This window comes from Piliocolobus tephrosceles, chromosome 21 (genome assembly GCF_002776525.5).
Source record: "Piliocolobus tephrosceles isolate RC106 chromosome 21, ASM277652v3, whole genome shotgun sequence".
In the NCBI taxonomy this organism is placed as follows: Eukaryota; Metazoa; Chordata; class Mammalia; order Primates; family Cercopithecidae; genus Piliocolobus; species Piliocolobus tephrosceles.
In genome coordinates, this window is record NC_045454.1 from 48,686,653 (window position 1) to 48,711,581 (window position 24,929).

General features: G+C 61.9%; 1 protein-coding gene across 4 annotated transcripts; it reads left to right on the top strand.

The window, feature by feature from the left end:
- Positions 1–1,296: 1,296 nt before the first annotated feature.
- On the top strand, positions 1,297–24,712 carry ZBTB7A (zinc finger and BTB domain containing 7A). 4 transcript variants are annotated; one of them, XM_023185700.3, is made up of 3 exons: positions 1,297–1,688; positions 13,717–14,993; positions 21,130–24,712. In XM_023185700.3, the coding sequence occupies exons 2-3, from the start codon at positions 13,732–13,734 to the stop codon at positions 21,620–21,622; spliced, it is 1,755 nt and encodes a 584-aa protein (XP_023041468.1). In that variant the 5' UTR covers positions 1,297–1,688; positions 13,717–13,731; the 3' UTR covers positions 21,623–24,712. The 4 variants fall into 4 exon arrangements, with proteins under 4 accessions (XP_023041468.1, XP_023041466.1, XP_023041467.1 ...); XM_023185698.3 differs by having other exon boundaries at positions 1,301–2,147; XM_023185699.2 differs by lacking the exon at positions 1,297–1,688 and adding an exon at positions 2,940–3,391.
- Positions 24,713–24,929: the final 217 nt, after the last annotated feature.

Sequence of the window (24,929 nt, forward strand, 5' to 3'; positions counted from 1 at the left end):
CACACACACACACACACACACACACACACAAATTAGCTGGGCGTGGTGGCAGGTGCCTGTAATCCCAGCTACTCAGGGGGCTGAGGCAGGGGAATTGCTTGAACCGGGGAGGCGGAGGTTGCAGTGAGCCAAGATCGTGCCATTGCACTCCAGGCTGGGCAACAGAGCAAGTCTGCCTTAAAAAAAAAAAAAAAAAAAAAAGGCCCGGGCATCATTTGCAGAAATCCAAACACAACAGTGGGATCTGGAAGAATCGTGCTTCAGCGTGGCCTCCTGGTCCCCAGGCTGATGGCTGGTGGCTGAAGGAAGAAGGGCTTCTATCCAAGGCAGGGTCCTTGGAGCAAAGTCCCTGGGTGACACCCTCGCCCTAGATCCACGCGACCCCTCCCTGGGTCCCTTCCCACCTACTCGGCTGGTTTCAGGCTGCGAGTCCTGAGACAGTCCACTTCCCCTCCGGGGGGCCCTCCCGGGTTTCCCCTCGTAGCCAGATTATTACAAAAGCCACTTCAACCCGTTTGGGTGTTGAAAGGCGCTTTTAATAAATTGTGTGAAGAAGTTATAAACTGTGTCTCTCGCAGGAGAGGCTTTGAAGTCGGAGGACAGGCTGGGTACACTACACCCAGACCGGTGGTAGTTCCCGCTGTCAGGTGGTGTTGGTACTAAAAATGACAAATAATAATAAAACATAATAATGACCCTGGGATTAGGTTAGAATGAAGGCACAGCGAGCACCGGAACAGGGTCACCCACTGGATAAGTGCTCAGTAAACGGCAGCTAAAGCAGCTGTCAGCACTCCCGGTCCGGAGGAATGAGGAAGGGGAAACTGAGTCCCGGAGCCCCCCAGGCGCCTGGTCGCACCAGCCAGCCCTCCCCGGGCCGGGCCAGGACGTTCTCGCCACTCGTGCCCTCCTCCCCCTTCCCCGTCCCCCGCCGGACCTCTCCCACGACCGGGGAGGAAGTGGGAGAAACGGACAGGGGAAAAAAAAAAAAGAGCTGGGCCAACGCCTCCCCACTTCCCACCTCCGCCCCTCGCGAGTCATGCAGACCCCCTTGTGCCAAGGAGCAGCCCGCGCGGACCCAGGCGTCCAGGGTCCGGTCCCCGTCCCGCCCCGCGGCCCGCAGCCGGGTGGGGGAACTCGCGAAGCCGGGAAAACAACCGCCCTCCCCGCCCCTCGCCAACCCCTTCCCCCGCTGACGCCCCTAGCGCAGCGGGGTGGAGGCGACTCCTTTATATAATCGCGGGAGGGCAGGTTGGTGGTTTCATTTAGGGACCCGGGAGCCCCGCGGACCCGAGCTGTCCTTGGCAAGGCCACCCCCCGGGGTCCCCGGCGCGGCAAGTCCCACTGAGGCCCGGGGAGGCCCAGCATCTGGCCTGCGGCGGGGGGGCCCCACCGCCTCGCCCCCCACCCACCCCCGGCAGCCCGGGCCGCGCGACCCACACGCCCGCGTCGCTCCTCGCTGTGCGCACCGCGCTCCCCGCCCCCGCTGCCATCCTGCCACGCCCCGGGCGTCGGGGGCACAGCCCGCGCCCCCCCGCACCCCGCCCCTGCGCAGAGGCTGGGGGCCTGTTTATCTGGAGGCCCCCACCCCCCTCCACCCCGGGGGGCCCGCTCCCCCCGCGCCCGGGGGAGCTCTGGGGCCAGATAAGCTGGCAAGCTGGCACGGCGCCGCGCGGCGGGGCGGAGAGGTCAGAGGCGGGGGGGCGCGCCGGGGCGGGCCGGACCCCCCCCCACTTGACAAAACCTAATAACAGCCCGGTCTCCCCGGCGCAGCGGGCGAAGCCCCACGGGAGGGCAGAGACGTGGCAAGAGGGGACCTGCCGAGCCTGTTCTGGCCTCTGAGGCCGGGCTGGGGGGGGGGGCGGGCTGGGCGTGGGGGGGCCGGCGGCTGCGGCACCTTTAAGACAAGGGAGGACCCCTCTTGCCCTCGGAGAAACCAGGAAGGGAGTCGCGAGCATCATACGGGGCTTTGGCTGTACTGTACAGTTACTGTAGGGGCAGTGACGCCGCCGCCGCCGCGCGAGGGAGCGACCAGGGCAGCGCGACGCGGGCAGAGCGAGCGCCGCGGACCCCGGAGGCGAGCGGCCGAGGGAGCCCAGTCCCAACTCCGGGCCCCGGCCCCGCGCGCCCCGGCCCGGCCCCGCGAGGTAAGTCAGCGCCCGGCGCGGCCCCCGGCACGGAGTGCAGGGCGGGGACGAGCGGGGGTCGCTGCGCCCATCGCTGCCCCCTCGGGAAGGGGAGATCCAGGGGGCCGGGGACGTTCCCCCAAGTTTCAGAGGAGGGGGTGGTTGGCAGCTGCCCGGAGGCTGGAGGCGCCCTGGATCCCGAGCGCGGGGAGGGGGCGCCGCCCGGGAAGGGGAGATTGGGGGCTAAGTGCATGGGCTTGTGCGCCAGCACCCCCCAACCCGGGTGCATGGCTTTTCGGGGCTCCCAGGCGCGCGGGGAGCGGGGGAGGGGAAGCAGGGCTGCATTGAGGGTGGGGGGAGCCGGCGTGGGGAGATAGGGGGGCGCGTCGCCTGCTAAGTTTCCAGCTGAAGACGAGGGGCGCTCTCGCCCCCCGGGGGCCTATTCGGTGCTGCGTGCATACGTTGGAGTTGGCCAGGATTGAGCTCCATGGGGGATGGGGGGGAGGGGGGTTGAAAAAACAGGGAGGGGGGCTTTGGAAAGGAGGGGGAAGGGGTGGGGTGTTCGGGTGGGCGGGCGGGGCCGCGGGGACCTCTGGGCGTCGTAGTCCCCCCGCCGTTTGCAGCCGGCAGGTGGCAAGCGGCTTGGACTACAAGTCCCAGGGTGCCCCGCGCCGGCAGCCCGCCGCGGCCCGCGGGTAGGGGCGGTGCGGAGGAGGGGCGGTGAGCGGCAGGCCGGAGAGCCAATGGGCGAGGGCCGATCGCGCGGCGCGGCGCGGGGGCGGGGCCGGCCGGCCCGGGGGCGGGACCTGGAGCCGGGCTCCCCTCGCCGGGGGCCGGTGGCGGTCCCGGCTTCCGGCTGCGCGGCCCGCGGGCCGGCCCCCTCCCCGCCCCGGGGCCCCTCCCCGCCTGGTTGTGTAACCGTCCCCAGCCCCCCTCCCCTCGGCCCCCCGCCCGTGGGGGGGGGGTCACGCTCCCCAGGGAGGGCGGCGGCCCGGGCGGCCGCGCGGTGCAGGCGAGCCCGGGGATGCGCGGCCTAGCGCAGGCCGGGCCCGGGCGTGGGGGAGGCGGGCGGGCGGACCCAGATCCGGGGTAATTTGCATCGCCCTCCCCCCAGCCCGGGTGGGGATTGGCCGCCGGCGGCGGGGGGTGGCGCGGGGCCAGGCTCACTGCCGCCTCCCGGCCCCTCGGAGGGAGCCAGCCCAGCCGCAGCCGCCGCCACCGCCGCCGCCGGGGCCGGGCCCCCTCGCCGCTGCCCCGGGAAGGAGGTAGGAGCCCCCCGCGCGGGCGAGGCGGCGGGGGCCCGCGGGCCGAGCGGGGGCCGCGCGCTGCGGCCAGGGCGGGGGAGGGGGCCGCTTCCTGCCCCCGCCCGGGCCTGACTCAGCCCCGGGTAGGGGGCCCGGCCTGGCCCCTCGCCCTGCCCGGACGGCCGTCCGGCTCCGACCCGTGGGAGGGGGCGGAGAGAGCACCCCAGTCCCCGCCGTCCGCGCCCCCAAAGCGCGTGACCCCATCTCCTCTGGCCCGGACCCCCCCTCCTTCCCCTTGACGCCACCACCACGTGCGAAGCCTCAGCCCGGGCAGGGGAGGGGGGAGCTGGTGGGATCCGGCCCCCTCCCTCCCGCTCCCTACCTCCCGGGCGGGAGACCCAGTCCCCCCGGGCCTGGGAGCCTGGCCGGGGGCTGCGCCGAGCGCAGGAGCGGGTGCCCCCCCAGGGCCCGGGCCTCTGCGGGTTCTGGGAGGCGCTGCCCGGGCTGGCTGGCGGGGGCGCACGGTGGGCCGCGGCGGGAGGGTGCTGTCCACCGGGGCCCGGGCACCCAGTCGGCGCCCACTAAATGTTGGCGGAATGCAGCCAGGAGTTGGCGGCGAGGCGGGGGGAGGCAGCAACTCTTCTCCCCCCTAGCCAGGCGGCGGAAGTCACAGAGGTGCTGGTGCCCCTGCCACCCGCGGTACCCACCTGGCTCACCCATGGGTGGCGAGCTCGTTGGGCCCCCCCACCTCCCTGCCAGCTGCCTCCGGAGAGGGCGTCGGGATTCCGTGTCAGCCCCCCCGCCCCAACCCCAGAACTGGACCAGGGCGTAACCCTGAGCGTGCCGCTCCCACACTGGGGGTGCCTCCCCACCACCGGCCGATCACTTCCTATTGGCAAGCTGGTCTGGGAGAGGTCCCGGGGAGGCCAGGCTGGGGCAGGGGCCCAGGCCAGGCCAGGCCTAGGCCCAGCCCTGCTGCTGTGGGAGCCTGAGGGCTTCAGGCCGGGGGCGTTTGTCCCCGAGGGCCACCCCCCACGGGGCCCCGAGAGCACCTATCGGCGAGGCCGGGGCCTCTGTTTACCACCAGCCATCGCTGTGGAGACAGAGCCTGGGGGAGAAGGGGGGGCAGGAGCCGGCCGCTGTAAAAGCGAAGTCTAAGGAAAGAAGAGCCATCCGGGACAGTGACATTTTAATCCGTGGGTCGGTCCGGGGGGTATTTATTATTCAGTTCCGATTGGCTGCGTGGCGGCCAGTCAGCACCCGGGTCCGGGCGGGCAGCCACGCATCGGCAGAGGCCCGCGGGCGGCCGCAGGCGGTGGATGGGTCCTTTGCTCTGTGCGGGAGACAGGCCCGGCTGAGGCAGAGCGCAGTCTGGGGCCTGGTGGGGAAGGTTCCTGGGGTGATCACAGTCCCTCCTGGGTTTTTTTGTTTGTTTGTTTGTTTTCTTTCCTTGAGTCCCTCTGACCTATACCTGGGTCCACCTGGTGGCAGATCCCCGTTGCCATAGGAGGAGGAAACTGAGGCCAGGAGGGGAGGTCGCATGTGAGCTTGGAAACTCTGGAGGTTAGAGCAAGCCTCGGAGCAGGTGCTGGTGCTGGGCAGGGGAGACTGAGGTGTAAGGGGAAGCAGAGAGCGGCCCAAGGTCACCCAGGTGGAGTCAGAGCTGCCCCCTGTGCACCATCCTTCCAGCTCGGGGCCTGTCCAAAGGTGTGTGGTGGCTGAGGGGCGCCTGCCCACCTGTCTTTGAGCAGAGCCAGAGGTTGGCAGTAGAGGCTTAACTGCAGGCACCTGCCTGCAAATGGAGCGTCACCGACACAGGCTTATTAAACCCTGTGTCCGAAGATGACATTGAGGCTCAGAGAGGGCCAGCATGGCTCCCAAGGTCACACAGCACGAGCCACAGCCCTCTCTCCTCCCTGCCTCACCAGGCAGGCCCTTGCTGGCACACGTGCGTACGAGGCCCCTCTCCAATCCTGCCGAGCAGGGCTCTGGGTTTTACGACCAGAGGAGACCGAGGTCACCTCACCAGAGCCAGCCCTCTGCAGCCCAGATGCTCCAAGGAGGGCTCCTCGGGTTGGAATGCCGGCACGCTTGCTCGGCGACATTGGACGAGCCCCGTGACCCCTGCAGCTGGGGTGCACTGTGTGCGTGGGACTGAGGAGGGTCCCCCAGCTGGTGCCTGCAAAGTCACCCGTGTTGTCTTTTCTCCTCTGTGGCGGAAACTCCCAGGTCAGCTCAGGGCATGGCAGAGACCTGAGTGTGGGGTGTGGGTCAGAGCTGTGTGAGACACCTGCACCCCTGCCTGTCACCTGCCAGACCATAAACCGCCCTGCAGCAGCCCTGGGCAACAAGGACCAGAGGAACGAGCTTGGGTGGGGGTGAGCAAGGTCCAATCCCAGCCCAGCCCTTGGGCCTACCCCTGGCAGTCACCCCCCCTCTGCCAGCCTCAGTCTTCTCATCGGGACAGTGGGGAGATGGTCGTCAGTCCTAGAGGGTTTGCTTACTGGGGCCTTGGGAATGTTTGTTGAGCGACTGCTGTGCACTGTGTCAGGCCCGTGGGGAGCTGTCTTGAGAGCTGCAGGGGCAGAGGCCCCTCCCTGGGCGGCCCATGTCAGCTGGACTCCAGCCCTGCCCCGGGCTCCCTTGCAAGGAGACTCTGAGGGTATGACAATAAGCCGTCCTTCCTCTCAGCCCCCAGGGTAGGGGGATTTCATCTCCTGCTGGTATCCGGGGGCCAGGAAAGGGGATGAAAGGAGCTGTGGGAGGACTAGTCAGGCAGGCCAGAGCCAGACGGACGGCCTCAAATTCCAGTTCTGCTGTGTGACCCTGGCCAAGCCGCTCCCCCTCTCTGATCCCATTCCCCATCTGCAAAATGGGGCACGGACACAGATCCTGCCTTCCAGCGCTGTGGGCGCCGGCGCATACCATGGGTCTCTGGGGCGATTATGAGGCCCAGCCTCCCCCAGCTACTCGGAGGAGCGGCTCTGGCCCTTGGGCCCCCAGCACCGAGTCCAGAGCCCCAAAGCGCAGAAGGCGCCCCTCAGAGAATCCGGCGCTCAGGAGGAGCGTGGCCAAAGGACCGGCCCCTCCATCTGTCCCCCCAGCAGGCTGTGGACGGCCACTCAGTGGAAGTGTCGCCACCCACGCCTTTCTGGTTTGACTGGAAAACAAGGCCCACCCCACCTATCAGGATGGCTGAGAGAAGGATCCGGCCGGATTCTGCAGGCCGCCGGCCTCCCAGGCTGAGCCTTCCACCTGCTCAGGAGAGGGTGGGGGTGGGGCAGGTATCTCCAGGTGACAAGCAGGCCTCCCTCAGGGGAGGGAGAGAGAGGTCACCCCGGCCTCTCACAGGCATCTCGGCTAAGCAGGTGCAGCCTGGGCTGATGGCAGGGTGGACAAGGATGGGCTTCTGAAAGTCTGGCCTTGCTTGCCCCCAGTGACGGGAAGCTCAGCCCCTCCACTGTCAAGTTGTGAAGATTTCTCTTGAAACCTGGGCTCGGGCTGCAGTCTGGGCTTCCTGGCCCGTGATACCTCAGAGTGTGGGAACAGGGTGGGCCTCAGTCCCACCCATGATTGGGCGTCAGATAGGATCCTCCTGGCCTCCTCGTCGCTGCCCCCCTCCCCGCTGTCACACTTCCCACTGGGCCCCCGCTGCCTTCCTGCCTCTGGCCCTTTAAGTCCCGGGCAGGAAGCCCCTCCCCATTTAGGGCAATAAATGGACACGTAAAATGGCCGAGGGCCTGTTTGCTCCATGTCTGGCCTAGAGGGAGGCTTGCGGGCGAGGGCAGGCGGGCAGGGGGCGGGCTGGCAGCTGGCAGCCACCCCAGGCCGTTGGTGCCCCCCGATCGGGACACTGCATTCCTGTCCCATTAAACCCAGGCCGAGGACTGGGCCAGGCGGGGCTTGGCACCAGGTCAGGGCGGGGTTACCCGTCGGGACTAACCTTGCAACACAGGCCTCTGGGCGGGGAGGGGGCGGGGGCTGCCGGGTGCGGGCCTGGCAGCCGCACCTGCACACCAGGCTTGCAATGTGACCTTGGGCTGGCCGCCCACCCTCTCTGGACCTGGTTTCCCCTTCCAGCTTCCTCCTCAGACCCCACCACTCACTCCCTTGGTAGGTGAGGAGGGGACTGAATTCCCGGAATAGCATTCAGGAGCAAAGTTCCCATCCGTGAGGGGCGGTGAACGGCCTGGCGATGTGTTTTGGGGACTGGCTCTGGCGCGCTGTAGGTCCCTGGGCTAAGTTTGCTGAATGGATGTGAGCGGGGACCCTGACCACAGTGGGGGGCCCCTTTCCACTGTCACGACCCCCACCCCCCCAGGAGACGGAGGCTCAGAGAGGTCTCGCATCTTGCCCAAGGTCACACAGCGTGGAGGTGGGGGAGCCGAGGCTTGAACCCCAGCTGCTCTGTGCAGCACGTAGGAGGAGTGAGAGGTCCCTTTGGCCTCGTTCTCTGCTCTCCCTGGGCAGAGAGTTGGGTGGGGGCCCTGAGCCCCTCATTAGACGGCCCCGTGCTCCAGGAAGTGGCCTTGGGGAAGGTGGCGGGTGGCAGTTACCTGCCCAGCCCTCACCTTGTCATGTGACCTTGGGGAGGCCCCTGGCTCCCACACCCTGCACTAGCGATGCAGCCTCCTCTCAGCCGGTCCCCCTTCCCCTGTTGCCCACCTCCAGGCCTCAGTTCCTGATGGTCCCTGTGCTGGGGCGCCCGTCTCGGGATGCCGGGGTCCTTCCTGGGTGACACCTGCTACTCCCTGAGCCATGTTAGTGAGCTTCCGAGCTCACGGCACATCCCCAGCAGAGCTAGGAGTGGCAGCCGCCCAGGTCAGAGGGCTGCTGTGTGACCTCGACTGCACCACCTCACCTCTCTGAGCCTCTCAGGGACCTGGGAAGACGAAGTGAAGGTGCCCAGTTAGTTTGGGAGCACAGAGGAGGCCAAAATGCGGCCTGGGTGTCGTGGCTCTTGACAGACGCTACAGCAAGTGACCCTTAGGTTAGATGGGAGGTGGGACTGGTAGGCTGCACCGCCCCCTAGTTCTGAGTATGCCCTGCAGCCAGCTGGGCGGGCCCGGGCGTGGGCTGTCTCTGGTTTATCCAGCAGTTCGCTGCGCCCCTACTGTGCGCCTCCCTCCCTGGGAGTGGCCCAGCGGGAGGAGGGCGCCCCACCTCCAGCCCAGGAGGGGCCTGCCAGGGCCTGCCCCTCGGCCGCCGAGTCAGCACCGAGCAGCCCCGGAAATCCCACGGAGGCCAGCGCGGGGGAGGAGCTGTGATGAAAGATGGGGCCCCGGGTGGGTGTGGGCCGAGCCCAGGGGACCCTGGCCGGCAGGGGTGGGAACCTGGCTGGCATGCGGCCGGGGCTTCCCGGAGGAGGGGATGAAACCGCCACCTCCGGAGGCGTGTACCGTGTGTCGGGCGCACAGTGGGGCTTCAGCACTTGGGGACTTTCTATTGCCAAGACTTTGCAGCACCCCCCCGAGGGTGCTCTGCCTGGGCCCGGCTTCCCCCTTTCTCGCCACGGAGGGAAGGTCTTCAGCCTTTTCCTTAGGGGAGGCCTCCAGGAGGCCCAGGTGGGGGCAGTGGCGCAGGGCGTGGCCAGCAGGTGGCTTGTGTTCCTTGAGTGAGGGCGTGGGTCAGTTGTCTCAAGAGTGAGTTTAGTTTCCAGGGTAAGGGCAGGGCCTTGCCCTGAGTGGGTGGGGGGCCGGCCCCTCCATCATTTTCTGGCCCCCAGCCCCTGGGAGTCAGCCCTGCCAGGCACCCTTAGGCTGCAGGCCTCTCTGGGTCCCAGCGTTCTCATCTGTAAAACGTGGCCACGGTCCACTCATGGGGGCTTTCCTTGGCTGACATCACCCGGGGCCTGACTGCTTCGAGGGAGGGCCTCAGTGATATTTAGGGGGGAATAGGGGCCCAAGACAAGGTCCCAGGCTGGAGAGGGCAGAGACTGGGACCCCCAGACCCAACCTGGAGATGGAGTCTTCACACTGGTGGGGTCTCCGGGAGGTGGCTCAGCCACCTGGATTATTTTGGGCCCATCCTCCAGGACCCAGGAAAGATACCTCCCAGCCACTCCACAGCGGGGGCCTTGGTCACCTGAGGGGAAGAGCGGCCCAGCAGGCCGGGGGTGGCCATCTTGGGGCGTTGGTGGCCTGGGTCAGAGGTCTGCCCCATGCAGGGGTGGGCAGGAGGGCCCGGGCCCGTCTGATCCGGAGCTCCATCTGCTCACGCGCTCCCCGCGGCCCAGGGCCAGACGGCAGATGGTGGCAGGGGGTGGACACCACCGAAGGGGGCTCCTCAGAGGCTTCCTAGGACCGAGCCTTGGGTGGGGTCGCCCCCCCCCCGGCCCTCCCTGCTCCCAGCAGCCACATCTGAGCCCACCACCCCACCGCAGGCCTCGGAGTGGACGGGGGCACTGAGCAGCTGGGCCCTGGGCTGAGGCTGGAAGGAGGGAAGGAAGGCGGGTGGAGGGGCCTGGGGAGCGTGGTGGCACTGAGCAAGCTCACAAAGGCCTCTGTGTCGCTCGGCAGCTCAGGCCTCACACTGAGGGCCCCGGGCTTTGGGTCCGGCTGGGGTGACACCGCGCCTCCCTCGTGGGGCCTGGCTCAAGCCCGTCAGCATCAGAGCCTGCCTGGGCTGCCGGGCTGGGAGACAGGAGGGTCCGGTGGCCTGGAGGAGGCTGTGAAAGGCCCGGCTCAGGTCCTCTCCCCAGGGGCCTTGCCCAGAGGCTCTGGCCTGAGAGCCACCGGCCGGCCTGGAGGAATGTGAGCTGTGCTGGGTGACTCCGGGCAGCCGGGGGCTCCCAGGAGAGGGCGGAGGGGTGGGGACAGGGGCCAGAGGGTTGCACAAGCTCTGAGTGGGTGGATGAGTCACAGCCGAGGGGAAGGCGGAAAAAAGGGAGGGGGAGAAAGGGGTGGGACAAACACAGTCCCCCCAGGGCCTGGCGCTGCCCGAAACCTCTGCCCATTTGACAGATAGGGAGACTGAGGCCCAGAGAGGGCCAAGGCCTTACCTGGGACCCAACAGCTCAGCTGGGGCGGCTGAGAGTTGAGGAGGGGCTGCCAGGCGGGTCTGTGGGCAGGCAGGAGGTGGATCGGGGTTCCCCCAGCTCCCTGCTCTTCCCGGGCTACAGCCTGGTCTCTGTTACAGCTAGGGCTGAGCCCTATGCTGGGGGTTCTGAGGGGCAGGAAGGGGTTTAGCCTGCAGAGTCACTGGCCCTGCCCGGACGGGGCACACCCACGATGGCCTTGACCTCGTCTGGGTTTCGGCACTGGGTCCCTGTGCCTGGGCTGCCACACCCCTTCCTGCTGACTCAGAGCCCCCTGAAAAGAACCAGGCCCCACCAGGAGGCAGGAGTCAGGGTTGGGGAGGCCAAGGGGTCGGCTCTTAGGTCCACTCCCGGTTTGAGTTCGGATGCAAGTGTGTCCTCATGGTGGGGCCTCAGGCAAGCGGCCTCAGCCCACGATGGAGTGGGTGTTGCTGGTGGGGTTCGGGTGGAACCGGCGGGAAGTAGGTGTTATGTGTTGTTGTTGTTGTTGGGTTTTTTTTTTTTTGAGACGGAGTCTTGCTCTCTCACTAGACTGGAGTGCTGTGGCGCAATCTAGGTGGCTCACTGCAGCCCCCACGTCCCGGGTTCAAGGGATTCTCCTGCCTCAGCCTCCCGAGTAGTTGGGACTATAGGCGTGAGCCACCACGCCCAGCTAATTTTTTGTTAGAGATGGGATTTCACCATATTGCCCAGGATGGTCTCGATCTCTTGAGCTTGTGATCCACCCGCCTTGGCCTCTCAAAGTGCTAGGATCACAAGCGTGAACTACTGCGTCCGGCCAAAGTAGGCGTTTTGTAAAGGTCACTGCGTGGCCTTCCCTCTGTATCGGCCGAAGCCCATGCTCAGACCAATAGGAAAATGGCTCAAATCAGGGCACTTTTCTCGAGCACCTACTGGGTGCTCCTATAGCACCTCGGAGTGCCCTTTCCTTATTTATTTATTTATTTATTTATCCAAGAAGGAGTTTCACTCTTGTTGTCCAGGCTGGAGTACAATGGCGCAACCTCTGCCTCCCAAGTAGCTGGAATTACAGGCATGCGCCACCACGCCTGGCTAATTTTGTATTTTTAGTAGAGACGAGGTTTCCCCATGTTGGTCAGGCTGGTCTTGAACTCCCGACCTTATGTGATCCGCCCACCTTGGCCTCACAAAGTGCTGGGATTACAGGTGTGAGCCACAGCGCCCAGTCCTTTTTATTTATTTATTTATTTATTTATTTATATTTTTTTGAGATGGAGTCTTGCTCTGTTGTCCAGGCTGGAGTGCAGTGGCTCCACCCAGGCGCACCGCAACCTCCGCCTCCCGAGTTCAAGTGATTCTTCTGCCTCAGCCTCCTACTCGAGTAGCTGGCATTACAGGCACGCGCCACCACGCCCAGCTGATTTTTTTTTTTTTAAGACAGAGTCTCGCTGTGTGGCCCAGGCAGGAGTGCAGTGGTGCAGTCTTGGCTTACTGCAACCTCCATCTCCCGGGTTCAAGCGATTCTCCCGCCTCAGCCTCCTGAGTAGCTGGGATTACAGGCGTGTGCCATCATGCCCATCTATTTTTGTATTTTTAGTAGAGACGGGGTTTCACTGTGTTCGCCAGGATGGTCTTGATCTCCTGACCTGGTGATCTGCCCGCATCGGCCTCCCAAAGTGCTGGGATTACAGGTGTGAGCCACCCGCACCCAGCCTAATTTTTGTATTTTTATTAGAGACAGGGTTTCACCATGTTGGCCAGGCTGTTCGCTGGTCTTGAACTCCTGACCTCAAGTGATCTGCCCACCTCACCCTCCCAAAAATGCTGGAATTACAGGTGTGAGCACCGAGCCCGGCCTCAAAGTCCCCTTTCAACAGGCACTCCCGGGGGTCTTCCTGGGAGGGGTGGTGCCAGTGTGCCTGTGACACTTAGGCGCCCAGTGTGGGTTTTGCCGGCATAATCTCACGCTGATGAGACAGAACAGGGCATCTGACTGCTCTTGGGCACAGCTGGGGAAACTGAGGCTGGTGGGGGGCAGGACACCTGACTGTCCTCATGCACAGCTGGGGAAATTGAGGCTAGAGGCAGGACATGTGGCCACCTTCATGTACAGCTGGGAAACAGGCTGGGAGTGGGACACCTGATTGCCTTCCTGTACAGCTGGGGAAACTGAGGCTGGAGACAGGACATCTGATTGCTTTTGTGCACAGCTGGGGAAACTGAGGCTGGTGGGGGGCAGGACATCTGACCGTTCTCATGCACATCTGGGGAAACTGAGGCTAGAGAATAGGACATTTGACTGCCCTTGGGAACAGCTGGGGAAACTGAGGCTGGGGAGCCAGGACATCTGGCTGTCCTCATGCACAGATGGAAAACTGAGTCTTGGCCGGGCGCAGTGACTCATGCCTGTAATCTTAGCACCTTGGGAGGCAGGGGCGGTTGGATATTTGAGGCCAGGGATTTTTGTTTTGTTTTGTTTTGTTTTTCTTTTTTATTTTGAGACTTGGAGTCTCGCTTTGTCACCCAGGCTGGAGTGCAGTGGCACCATCTCGGCTCACTGCAAGCTCTGCCTCCCGGGTTCACACCATTCTCCTGCCTCAGCCTCCGAGTAGCTGGGACTACAGGCGCCCGCCACCTCGCCCGGCTAGTTTTTTGTATTTTTAGTAGAGATGGGGTTTCACCGTGTTAGCCAGGATGGTCTCGATCTCCTGACATCGTGATCCACCCCTCTCGGCCTCCCAAAGTGCTGGGATTACAGGCTTGAGCCACCGCACCTGGCCTTTTGTTTTTCTTGAGACGGAGTCTCACTCTGTCGCCCAGGCTGGAGTGCAGTGGTGCCATCTCGGCTCACTGGTTCATGCCATTCTCCTGCCTCATCCTCGGAGTAGCTGGGACTACAGGCCCCCGCCACCACACCCGGCTAATTTTGTGTATTTTTTAGTAGAGACGGGGTTTCACTGTGTTAGCCAGGATGGTCTTGATCTCCTGACCTCATGATTCGCCCTCCTCGGCCTCCCAAAGTGCTGGAATTACAGGCGTGAGCCACCGCGCCAGGCCGAGGCCAGGGTTTTGAGACCAGCCTGGCCAACTTGATGAAAGCTCTTCTCTACTAAAGACACACCAGAAAGGAAAAGAGGCTGGAGGCAGGACATGTATCGCTTTGGTGCACAGCTGGGGAAGCTTGGGCTGGAAAGGCGTGACATCTGACCGCCTTCACGTGCAGGTGGGAATCCGAGGGTGGGGAAGCAGGGTGGAGCGCTGCTTCTCAAGGGCCTCGGGCCCTCGTCAGTGGGCACAGGAACCCCCGCACCCCCACTCACGAGCGCCCTCTTCCTCCCCACTGCTGCAGGTCTCGGCGCGGAAGATGGCCGGCGGCGTGGACGGCCCCATCGGGATCCCGTTCCCCGACCACAGCAGCGACATCCTGAGTGGGCTGAACGAGCAGCGGACGCAGGGCCTGCTGTGCGACGTGGTGATCCTGGTGGAGGGCCGCGAGTTCCCCACGCACCGCTCGGTGCTGGCCGCCTGCAGCCAGTACTTCAAGAAGCTGTTCACGTCGGGTGCGGTGGTGGACCAGCAGAACGTGTACGAGATCGACTTCGTCAGCGCCGAGGCGCTCACCGCGCTCATGGACTTCGCCTACACGGCCACGCTCACCGTCAGCACGGCCAACGTGGGTGACATCCTCAGCGCCGCCCGCCTGCTGGAGATCCCCGCCGTGAGCCACGTGTGCGCCGACCTCCTGGACCGGCAGATCCTGGCGGCCGACGCGGGCGCCGACGCCGGGCAGCTGGACCTTGTAGATCAAATTGATCAGCGCAACCTCCTCCGCGCCAAGGAGTACCTCGAGTTCTTCCAGAGCAACCCCATGAACAGCCTGCCCCCCGCGGCCGCCGCCGCCGCCGCCAGCTTCCCGTGGTCCGCCTTCGGGACGTCCGATGATGACCTGGATGCCACCAAGGAGGCCGTGGCCGCCGCTGTGGCCGCCGTGGCCGCGGGCGATTGCAACGGCTTAGACTTCTATGGGCCGGGCCCCCCGGCCGAGCGACCCCCGACGGGGGACGGGGACGAGGGCGATAGCAACCCGGGTCTGTGGCCGGAGCGGGATGAGGACGCCCCCGCCGGGGGTCTCTTTCCGCCGCCGGTGGCCCCGCCGGCCGCCACGCAGAACGGCCACTACGGCCGGGGCGGAGAGGAGGAGGCCGCCTCGCTGTCGGAGGCGGCCCCCGAGCCGGGTGACTCTCCGGGCTTCCTGTCGGGAGCAGCCGAGGGCGAGGATGGGGACGGGCCCGACGTGGACGGGCTGGCGGCCAGCACGCTGCTGCAGCAGATGATGTCCTCGGTGGGCCGGGCGGGGGCCGCGGCGGGGGACAGCGACGACGAGTCACGGGCCGACGACAAGGGCGTCATGGACTACTACCTGAAGTACTTCAGCGGCGCCCACGACGGCGATGTCTACCCGGCCTGGTCGCAGAAGGTGGAGAAGAAGATCCGAGCCAAGGCCTTCCAGAAGTGCCCCATCTGCGAGAAGGTCATCCAGGGCGCCGGCAAGCTGCCGCGGCACATCCGCACCCACACGGGCGAGAAGCCCTACGAGTGCAACATCTGCAAGGTCCGCTTCACCAGGTGAGCTGCCCGCCGCGGGGGAGGCGCCGCCCTGCTCCCTGCCCCGGCATCGGCCACTCGCAGGCCCCTCCGCGCCTCTCTCCCTGCACCGCACGCACACATGCACGCAGACGCACAGACATACACACACGCACACGGAGACACGTGCCACATACACAGACGCACACGACACGCAGATGTGCAGATACATATATGCACATACACACAGACACGTACACAGACACATGTATGCCACGGACACAGACGTGCACATGCAGACACGCACACGGACGCGGACACATGCATGCCAGGTACACATCCACACACACGCAGGCACACGCAGACATGTACACGCACGTGCACATGCACATGCATGCCACTTACACATGCACAGACGCGCACACATGCACTACACGTGCACACGCACACATGCACAGACGCACATGCGTACACACATGCTACACAGACACATGCAGACACATGCACACCACATGCACATAGAAGCATGCACGCAGACACATGCACACACACATGTACATGCACAGACATACACACACATATGTGCAGACATTGCAAACATGCACCCACAGACATAACATGCACACACACGCACACAGACACACCCCACCTCTTGAGCCCAAAGCCACCGCTTCCCTAACCCACGTGCCTGTTAAGAACAACCTAGACCAGGCCCTGCCCTGGTGTGTGGACATCCCGGTGGGTGACAGCGCAGGCCAGACATAAGATGACAGCCACGTCATATGCAAAGCGTGCCGGACAGGGTTGAGCTGCGGGAGGTGGGCGGGAAGGTACAGTCGCTCTTCCTCCCTGGAGGGCTGGTTCTTCTCTTCGGCACTTTTGGAGTTTTTTCTTTTTCTGCTTTGGGAGAGGGTGACAGAACCTCAGGCTTAGGGAGGGAGAGCCCAGGCTGTTGAGCGGTTTCTGAGTTTCCCGTGAGCCTGGGTAATTTGCTTCAATCAGCCAACATTTATGAAGCATCTGCTGGTGCCAGGCCTGTTCTAGGCGCCGGGGACAGGCCTTGCTGGAACCTGAAGTAGCTGTAGGAAAGGGCGTTCCAGGCAGACGGAACAGCCAGTGAGGCCAGCTCAGCTTGAAAGATCACCGTGCACCTGTGGGAGCCACAGGGCTTGGTCCCTAAACAGCAGGAGTTCAAGGCCAGGTCGGGGCAGTTTGCGATTTGGTCTCAGGAGTCCAGAGGTGGCTGGCTAGGCCTCGTAGATCCCCACGGCTGTAGGGGTGGGGGCAGGGGGCTGACAGGCAGGGACCTGGCCAGGCCGGGTGACTCAGCACCACCCCCTGCCCCCCGCCCGCCCTGGGGTTCCCCCAGCCACGCCCACCGAGGCTGAAGAAAGAGGCCATTGTCCCAGCTTCCCAGCCGCACCCCATGGGGACAGGAACTGGGACTGACCCCTCCCCAGCACCTCGGCCCCCTCCCCAGCAGGCCAGGAGAGGAGGGTGCGGCCTGGGCTGCGGCGTCCAGGAGTGCCAGGCAGGGGGCAAAGGGCACTTTGGGAGGCAGGCAGTGTAGCTGGTGGCCTGCCCCTCCTTGGTGAGGTTGGGGTACTGGAGGTCTTGGGGTGGCTCCTCTTCCTCCAGGCAGGGTTCACTGTGGGTTCGTTTCTGAGCTCAGGAAGAGCAGCTTGGTGGGGTGCAGAGAACCGGGGTCTGCAGAGGTGACCGGGCTGAGCGAAGGTGGTGACCCCCGCCCTGCCTCCCTGGCCACAGGCCACAGGCCACAGACCTGGTTTCATTCTGACTCGGGCACTGCTGGCTATCCCACCCGACCCAGGGCTGATCCCCTCAGTCAGGGAAACTGAGGCTTAGAGAGGGACAATTGTTGAGGTCTCTTCCTCCCACCCCAATTTAGACCCACCTGCTTCCTCTTTTCCCCCACCCCGTGCCCAGATCCCCCCTCCCCAGGGCACCAACACCCCCACCCTCCAAAAGCCTGGGAGCCCGAGGCCCCTCTGAGTCACAGCAGGGCGTTGAGTAAGTGGGGCCTGTGGTGGCCGGGGCTATAATTACCCAGGCTGGGGCTCGGGGTGATGAAACTAGGGCTACCTCCGCCCCCACCCCACCTCTGTGAGGCCCTCTAACCTGCTGTGCAGCCCCAGGCAAGTCCCTTCCTCTCTCTGGGCCTCCCAGGCTCATCTGGGGAGTCTCTGCACAGTTCTAGAAAAACCTAGTGGCTGCCATCCCCTCTGTGACCCCGGCCCTGTGCCAGATCTGGGCAGGGCAGCCTGGAGACCTCTCCGTGGGCTTTGCAGAAGGTGATCAGTAAACCAGAGGCCTGGAGGTTGGTAACAGACCTGGTTAGGCCAGGGTTCTGTTAGCAAGTTACCATGTTCTGTTGGCTTCAGTGGGGCAGCAAGGCTAGAGATAAGGTAGGGATCTGGTCGCAAAGGGCCAGGCCTTGACCCTCAGGGCAACAGAGCCAAGGAGAGGTTAAAGTTAGGGACACCAGCTCTGTAGCTGGTCCCAGAGGGAGGGACTTAGGGCTGGAGGAACCCAGAGGGGAGCCAGGTCTGGGAATTAGGAAAGATAGAGGGGCATTCAAGGCAGGGCTTTGAGGGATGAATAGGAGTTTGCCAGTCCCCACACTAAAGAAGTCCTCAGTCTGTTGAGTGTGACAAGGAAGAAATCCAAAGTAGTTCAGATGGCCGGGCGCGGTGGCTCAAGCCTGTAATCCCAGCACTTTGGGAGGCCGAGACGGGCGGATCACGAGGTCAGGAGATCGAGACCATCCTGGCTAACACGGTGAAACCCCGTCTCTACTAAAAATACAAAAACTAGCCGGGCGAGGTGGCGGGCGCCTGTAGTCCCAGCTACTCCGGAGGCTGAGGCAGGAGAATGGCGTGAACCCTGGAGGCGGAGCTTGCAGTGAGCTGAGATCCGGCCACTGCACTCCAGTCCGGGCGACAGAGTGAGACTCCGTCTCAAAAAAAAAAAACAAAAAAAAAAACAAAGTAGTTCAGATGTGGGGCACAATAGGCAGCAGCAAGGAACAGGTCAGATTCTAGCCAGGGCTCTTAAGACCCAGGGCTCCCTCCTGCCCTCTGGATCCCAGGAAAGAGTACACTTTATTATTATGGATTGGCATCACGCAATGGGAATAGGCAAGACACCTACTTTTTTTTTTGAGATGAGTCTTGCTCTATCACACAGGCTGGAGTGCAGTGGCACGATCTCAGCTCACTGCAACCTCCATCTCCCAGGTTCAAGTGATTCTCCTGCCTCATCCTCCCAAGTAGCTGGGCCCACCACCATGCCCGGCTAATTTTTTTTTGTATTTTTAGTAGAGACGGGGTTTCACCATGTTGGCCAGGCTGGTCTTGAACTCCTGACCTCAGATGATCTGCCTGCCTCAGCCTCCCAAAGTGCTGGGGTTACACAGGCATGAGACACCACGCCCGGCCAGCAAGCCACCTACATATTTTTACATTTTCTGACAACCCCGTTCAAAAAAAAGTCAAAGGGAGTTGGTGAAAGTGACTTGAAACATTTTACCTAACCCAGTAGATGCATTTCCATGTGTAGTCAATATGCAGGATCCTCGGTGAGCAATTTTACATCACCTTTTGCATATCAAGTCTTCAAAAGCTGGGGTGCGGCCGGGCGCGGTGGCTCAAGCCTGTAATCCCAGCACTTTGGGAGGCTGAGACGGGCGGATCACAAGGTCAGGAGATCGAGACCATCCTGGCTAACCAGGTGAAACCCCGTCTCTACTAAAAAAATACAAAAAACTAGCCGGGTGAGGTGGCAGGCGCCTGTAGTCCCAGCTACTCGGGAGGCTGAGGCAGGAGAATGGCATAAACCCGAAAGGCGGAGCTTGCAGTGAGCCGAGATCCGGCCACTGCCCTCCAGTTTGGGCGACAAAGCGAGACTCCGTCTCTTTAAAAAAAAAAAAAAAAAAAAAAAAAAGCTGGGGTGCCTTTTACACTTCCAGCACACATCAGTTCAAAGTGGCCACATTCCAAGGGTTCAGGAGCCACCTAGGCCACAGGCCCCCCAGGGCTGATATGGTGACTGCCTTTGTAGGCTAAAGGCGCCAGGCTGAGCTGGGTCCACACTGCCCCTGTGGGGCGAGATGGGTAGGGAGGGGCCCTCGAGTCACACCCAACCCCTGCTATCTCAGGGCTCATGGTGCAGTCAGGAAGACAGAGGAGAAATAAGGAAATCAATAGAAGCAAGAGAGACTAGCCAGGCGCGGGGGCTCACGCCTGTAATCCCAGCACTTTGAGAAGCCATGGCAGATGGATCACTTGAGGTCAGGAGTTCAAGACTAGCCCAGCCAACATGGTGAAAACCCTGTCTCTATTAAAAATACAAAAATCCGCCAGGTGTGGTGGTGCACGCCTGTAATCCCAGCATTTTGGGAGGCCAAGGTGGGTGGATCACCTGAGGTCAGAAGTTCGAGACCAGCTCGGCCAACATGGTGGAACCCCATCTCTAGTAAAAATACAAAAATGAGCCAGGTGTGGTGGCAGGGGCCTGTAATCCCGGCTAGGCAAGAGAATTGCTTGAACCCGAGACACGGAGGTTGCAGTGAGCCGAGATCACGCCACTGCACTCCAGCCTGGAAGATAGAGCGGAGACTCAGTCTCAAAAAAAAAAAAAAAAAAAAAAACAAGAGTCAGATGCAGGAGTATAGAGACAGGGCTAGGGAAGGAGGTGACATTTGAGCCCAAATTTGACTGTGAAGATCCAGGAGGATAACAGAAAGTGCCCCGGACAGTGGGAACAGCACCTGCAAAGGCCCCGGGTAGCTTACGCTTTGCATGTCAGGGTGGAGCCCAGATAGGGGAGTGACGCTGAAGTGAAGGGAGAGTGGGCAGTCCTGGGTGCCATGGGGTGGGGACTCGGTTACTAGGGTGACCAACTGCCCCACTTTGTCCCAGACAGAGGGGTTTCCCAGGATGCAGGACTTTCAGTGCTAAAACCAGAACAGTTGGTCACCCTATCTGTCACCAAACACCTCGGCCACCGCCAGCCTCAAGAGGGCAGGGATCTTTGCCTGTGTTGTTCCCTGCGGTATTTTCAGCACCTGGAACAGGGCCTGGCCCTCAGCAGGCGCTCGGCAAAGGTCTGTGGCATGAATGAAGGCACCAGGCACTGGCTGGCTTCGTCCTACCTCAGGGGTAGGGACAGGATGGAGTGGCAGAAGCCCGCTGTCTCCTTCTGCGGTAGGGAAGGGGGTTCAGGACGGGCACGGTGGCTCACACCTGTAATCCCAGAGCTTTGGGAGGCCGAGGCGAGAGGATCGCTTGAGCCCAGGATTTTGAGATTAGCCTGGGCAACATAGCTCGACCCCCATCTCTCAAACTTACATATATATATATGAGATGGCTTGAGCCCAGGAGTTCGAGTCTTCAGGGAACCGTGATCACGCCACTGCCCTCCTCCAGCCTGGGGGACAAAGCCAGACCCTGTCTCTCTCTCTCTTTTTTTTTTTTTTTGGAGACAGTCTCGTTCTGTCACCAAGGCTGGAAGGCAGTGGCATGATCTTGGCTCACTGCAACCTCCACCTCCCAAGTAGCTGGGATTATAGGCCGGCACCACCACGCCTGGCAAATTGTTTTTTGAGACGGAGTTGTGCTGTTACTGCTGCAACCTCCACCTCCCAGGTTCAAGTGATCGTCCTGCCTCAGCTTTCCTAATAGCTGGGATTACAGGCGCCTGCCACCATGCCCGGCTAATTTTTTTTTTTTTTTTTTTTTAGTGGAGACGGGGTTTCACCATGTTGATCAGGCTGGTCTCAAACTCCTGGCCTCAAGTGATCCGCCTTCCTCAGCCTCCCAAAGTGCTGGGATTACAGGCGTGAGCCACCATGCCTGGCCTAGACCGTCTCTTAAAAAGTTAAAAAAGGAAAGGAAACGGGGTTCAGAGAGGCTTAGCATTTTCCCAAGGCCGCACAGCACGTGGGGTCCGAGCCCCTCTTCAGATGTTCAGAATGCGAAGTCGCCCCCATTCGTTCCGTTTTTCGAGGGACCGTCCCCATGGGGGCGCCGAAACCTCTGGTGCACGGTCCGTGTTCTGCCAGGGCGGTCCGGGGCCTGCCGCGTCCGTGTGGGTCCCTGGGCGGGGATCGGGGGTCCCCGGCCCCGCTGACCGTGCCCGCCCCGTGCCCCGTCCACAGGCAGGACAAGCTGAAGGTGCACATGCGGAAGCACACGGGCGAGAAGCCGTACCTGTGCCAGCAGTGCGGCGCCGCCTTTGCCCACAACTACGACCTGAAGAACCACATGCGCGTGCACACGGGCCTGCGCCCCTACCAGTGCGACAGCTGCTGCAAGACCTTCGTCCGCTCCGACCACCTGCACAGACACCTCAAGAAAGACGGCTGCAACGGCGTCCCCTCGCGCCGCGGCCGCAAGCCCCGCGTCCGGGGCGGGGGACCCGACCCCAGCCCGGGGGCCACCGCGACCCCCGGCGCCCCCGCCCAGCCCAGCTCCCCCGACGCCCGGCGCAACGGCCAGGAGAAGCACTTTAAGGACGAGGACGAGGACGAGGACGTGGCCAGCCCCGACGGCTTGGGCCGGTTGAATGTAGCGGGCGCCGGTGGAGGAGGTGACAGCGGAGGTGGCCCCGGGGCCGCCACCGACGGTAACTTCACAGCCGGACTCGCCTAAAAACCAAAAAGAGAAAACAGAAACCCGAGAGAGAGAGAGAGACAGAGAGAGAGAAAAAAAATCACCCACCACCCCCCCAAAAACAAAAAAAGAAAATCTATCTATATACAGATATCTATATCTATATATATATATACAGATATATATATATGACGCGTCACAGAATCTAGGGTAGCGCTTTCTCAGATTTCCCTCCTTTCTGACGTTTTTCTCCCTCCACAGGGGCCCCGGCCCTCCCTGGCTCCCCTTCCCCCCACCACCCCATCGCTGGGTTTCGGGGCTTGGTTTGGGGTTTTTTGTAGGACACAAGGAATCCGAGACCCCGCACAGCCCCCTGGGCACCCGGCATGGGGCCTGGGGCCCGATCCGTGGCCCTGGGCTGGGGTGAGGGTAGACGTGGGGGGGCTGGGGGGGGTACTGGGGTGGGCTTTTAATTTCCTCCCCTCGCTGGTTTCTATGAGTCTTTCAGACAAGACCTTAAATGATTTCTGTCTGCTCTGAGCGGACGTTAAAATGGGCCCCCGTCCCCGATCCGCACCCTCCTTCCTCAGGGCACTTACTAAGGGAGGGGTCTCCCTCTCCATCTCCCCAATGGCCTCCCTGCCTCCAACCCTGCCTGCAGCCCCCTGCCCGCCCCACATCTCCTGGCCACTGAGACACAAACCTATTTATTTCTAGGCCTGGAGAAAGGAGATCGGACTGGGGTTCCCGGTGGGGCACCAGGATGGCTCCTGGGGGGGCTCCCGCCGCCTTCTTTCACGGCACTTACAACCGGCGGGACCCCCAGGGACCACCCCTCAGGGCGCCCCCCACCCCAGCCTGGTCCACCTAGACCCCCACGTTTGGAGATTCAAAACTTCTGTCTTCGTCCTCTCCCCCGAGCCCCCTCTCCCAAATTTTTAAAGCACTTTTTAGATTTTTTTTTTCTCTTTCCTCCTTAAAAACAAAATTTATATATAGAGATATATATATATATATAAATAATATACTTTTCCTCAGAGGAGCAGGCAACAGTGTGGGATAAACAGAGCTATGATCAGAGGAACCCCAGGGTCTGGTGATGGCAGGGACAGGGGGAGAGAGAGAAAATCCACAAATTCCAATGTCACAAAAGCAATAAAACTAGAAAAAAAAAAAGATTTTACAAAAAGAAAGGAAGGAAAAAAAAAGGCAACCAACCACATTAGAAGTCTTGGCACTTTGTAACGGAACGGGTACTACACTTTATCTTAATTCTTAATTTAAAAACATGTTTACAAGTTACAACCAACTTCTATGAAAAGTTGAAAAGACAAAAAAAAAAAAAAAAGCGAGCGAGAGAGAGAGCGAGAGAGAGAGCGAGAGCAGAAGAAATTCCTAAAAGTCGATTTATTTTTGTACAAAATAATAAAAAAAAAAACCCACCACAAACGTAGAATCCACTTCTGTTCCCCAAAAAGCGAGAAGGGGGGTTCAGGAGGAAGCCATCGCAGGGGACCTGGGAGACGCCCCGAGGTGTTTGTGCTTCACCCCCGGACGTCAGCCTCGAAGGCAGGACTGTGGGGTGTCCGTGCTGTGTTTCCCCCGCCCCTCCCTTTCTGTCCCCTTTTTTGGTTCTGACGTGAAGAGGTCTTAGTGCCCGCTAGACCTACAAAGGGCCGTCTCTGTCCGCGGGGTCTCTCCTTCTTCCTCCCTAGCTCAGGGATGGGCCTTCCAGCCGGAGCACCCCGATCCCCACCCGGCACCCCCCAATCCTCCAACACGCCTATCCTCCCACATGGCCACCAAGGAGCTGGACCTTGGATGCGCCTGCCCTGTAGAGGTGGGTGACAGGGGCCCCCCACCTCCAGGGCCTTAGAACCACCGCCCCCCTCCCCACCCCAGGCACCCCTCTTTTTACTCAAAGGCACTGACTGTAATCCAGGGGGGCTGGGACCTGCCTCCCCCCAACCTCTGGCTCCTACAAGGCCCGGTGTTGACCGAGCCACAGGCCACGGACAGGGGCCAGGGTTGGGGAGACTATGTCGCTAGATGCCAGGATGCCCTCACCCCTTTTGCATATGCAATGCCTAGCATGGGACCCTGAAAATAGACGCTCTGCTGCACTGAGACTTCTTGTCAATGCCCAACCAAGGGGGGTGTCTCCCTGCCCCGACCTCCCCATACCCCTTCTCTGTGACACACACATCTTCTCGTCTCTTTTTCTTTCATTTTTAAAGGGAAGCTTTTTAAGAAGGCAATTTTCATATTGTTTCTACAGGATGGTTTTGGTTCCCTTCCCACCCCCCCTTAAGCCTGTCAGCCCCCTCCAAATGTCTCAGGATCCCCCCCCCTCCCCTGGGGCTGGGTGACAGCACCCCGGCTGCGTTCACACCCCAGTGTCACAGGGCGAGCTGTTCTGGAGAGAAAACCATCTGTCGTGGCTGAGCAGGGAGCTTGAACACCCAGGCCAGGGACACCCCTCCCCAGCTCCCAGAGAGGCCCCCTGAGCGGGGAGCCCTCTTTCCACATTCCCCTATCCATGCACCCCCTCGCAATAAAACCAACTCTAAAATCACAGCTGTCGTCCTGGCCAGTGGGGGCGACCGGACTTGGGGGGGTGGAACCCTCTGGGACTTCCGTAGGAACAAGGGCTGCGGCCCACCGCGACACTTACACAGACCTCGGGGATTGCACTAAACCCTCGTTCCTAGCTCCGCACTCAGCTTCGCCTGTCCTGCCCGCCCACTTTGCCTTAACTGCCCGCCCGTCCTGGGGGCCACAGCCTCTGCATGGGCCCAGAGCCGGGACCCCCCCAGCCCAGCCCAGCCCCACCCCGCCCTCCCCAGACTCCGCCGCAATCACATACTGTATATAGACGTGAATCGATTTTATTTTTATTCTTTAAATTAAGGTCGTGATAAAGTGTTGCCAAAGATACCTGCTGAATTCTCGCGTTTCAGGAAACAAACAAACAAAAAATAATGATATTTGAGGAGGGTCGTGTTGACTCCATAAGAAAGGACACAGCTAAAAGCTTTTTTGTTTGGTTGTTTGGGGTTTTTTTGTGTTTTCTTTTTTTGGGGTGTTTTTTTTTTTTTAACTGCCTGGTACAAAAAAAGAAAAAAAAGAAAAACAATGCGAAATTGTTATTTCCATTCTCATGGTGAAGTCGCGTGGACGTGTGTGTGCGTGTGTGCAAGAGAGCGGGAGTGAGGTCCAGGCTGGGGGCGGGGCTTCAGGCGGGGGCGCCCGGGGGCCGGGGAGGTGGCCGGGCTGGAGCCCCCGTCTGCAGTGGCCCCCAGCCTGCCGGGCCCAGGAGAGAGAGAGAAGCTTGCTACTAGCTGTT

Bases quoted from the DNA above. Each gene is read 5' to 3' on its own strand.
- ZBTB7A (XM_023185700.3), top strand. From the start codon at position 13,732: ATGGCCGGCGGCGTGGACGGCCCCATCGGGATCCCGTTCCCCGACCAC. The intron at 14,994-21,129 runs GTGAGCTGCCCG...CCCCGTCCACAG, and splicing joins TGCAAGGTCCGCTTCACCAG to GCAGGACAAGCTGAAGGTGC.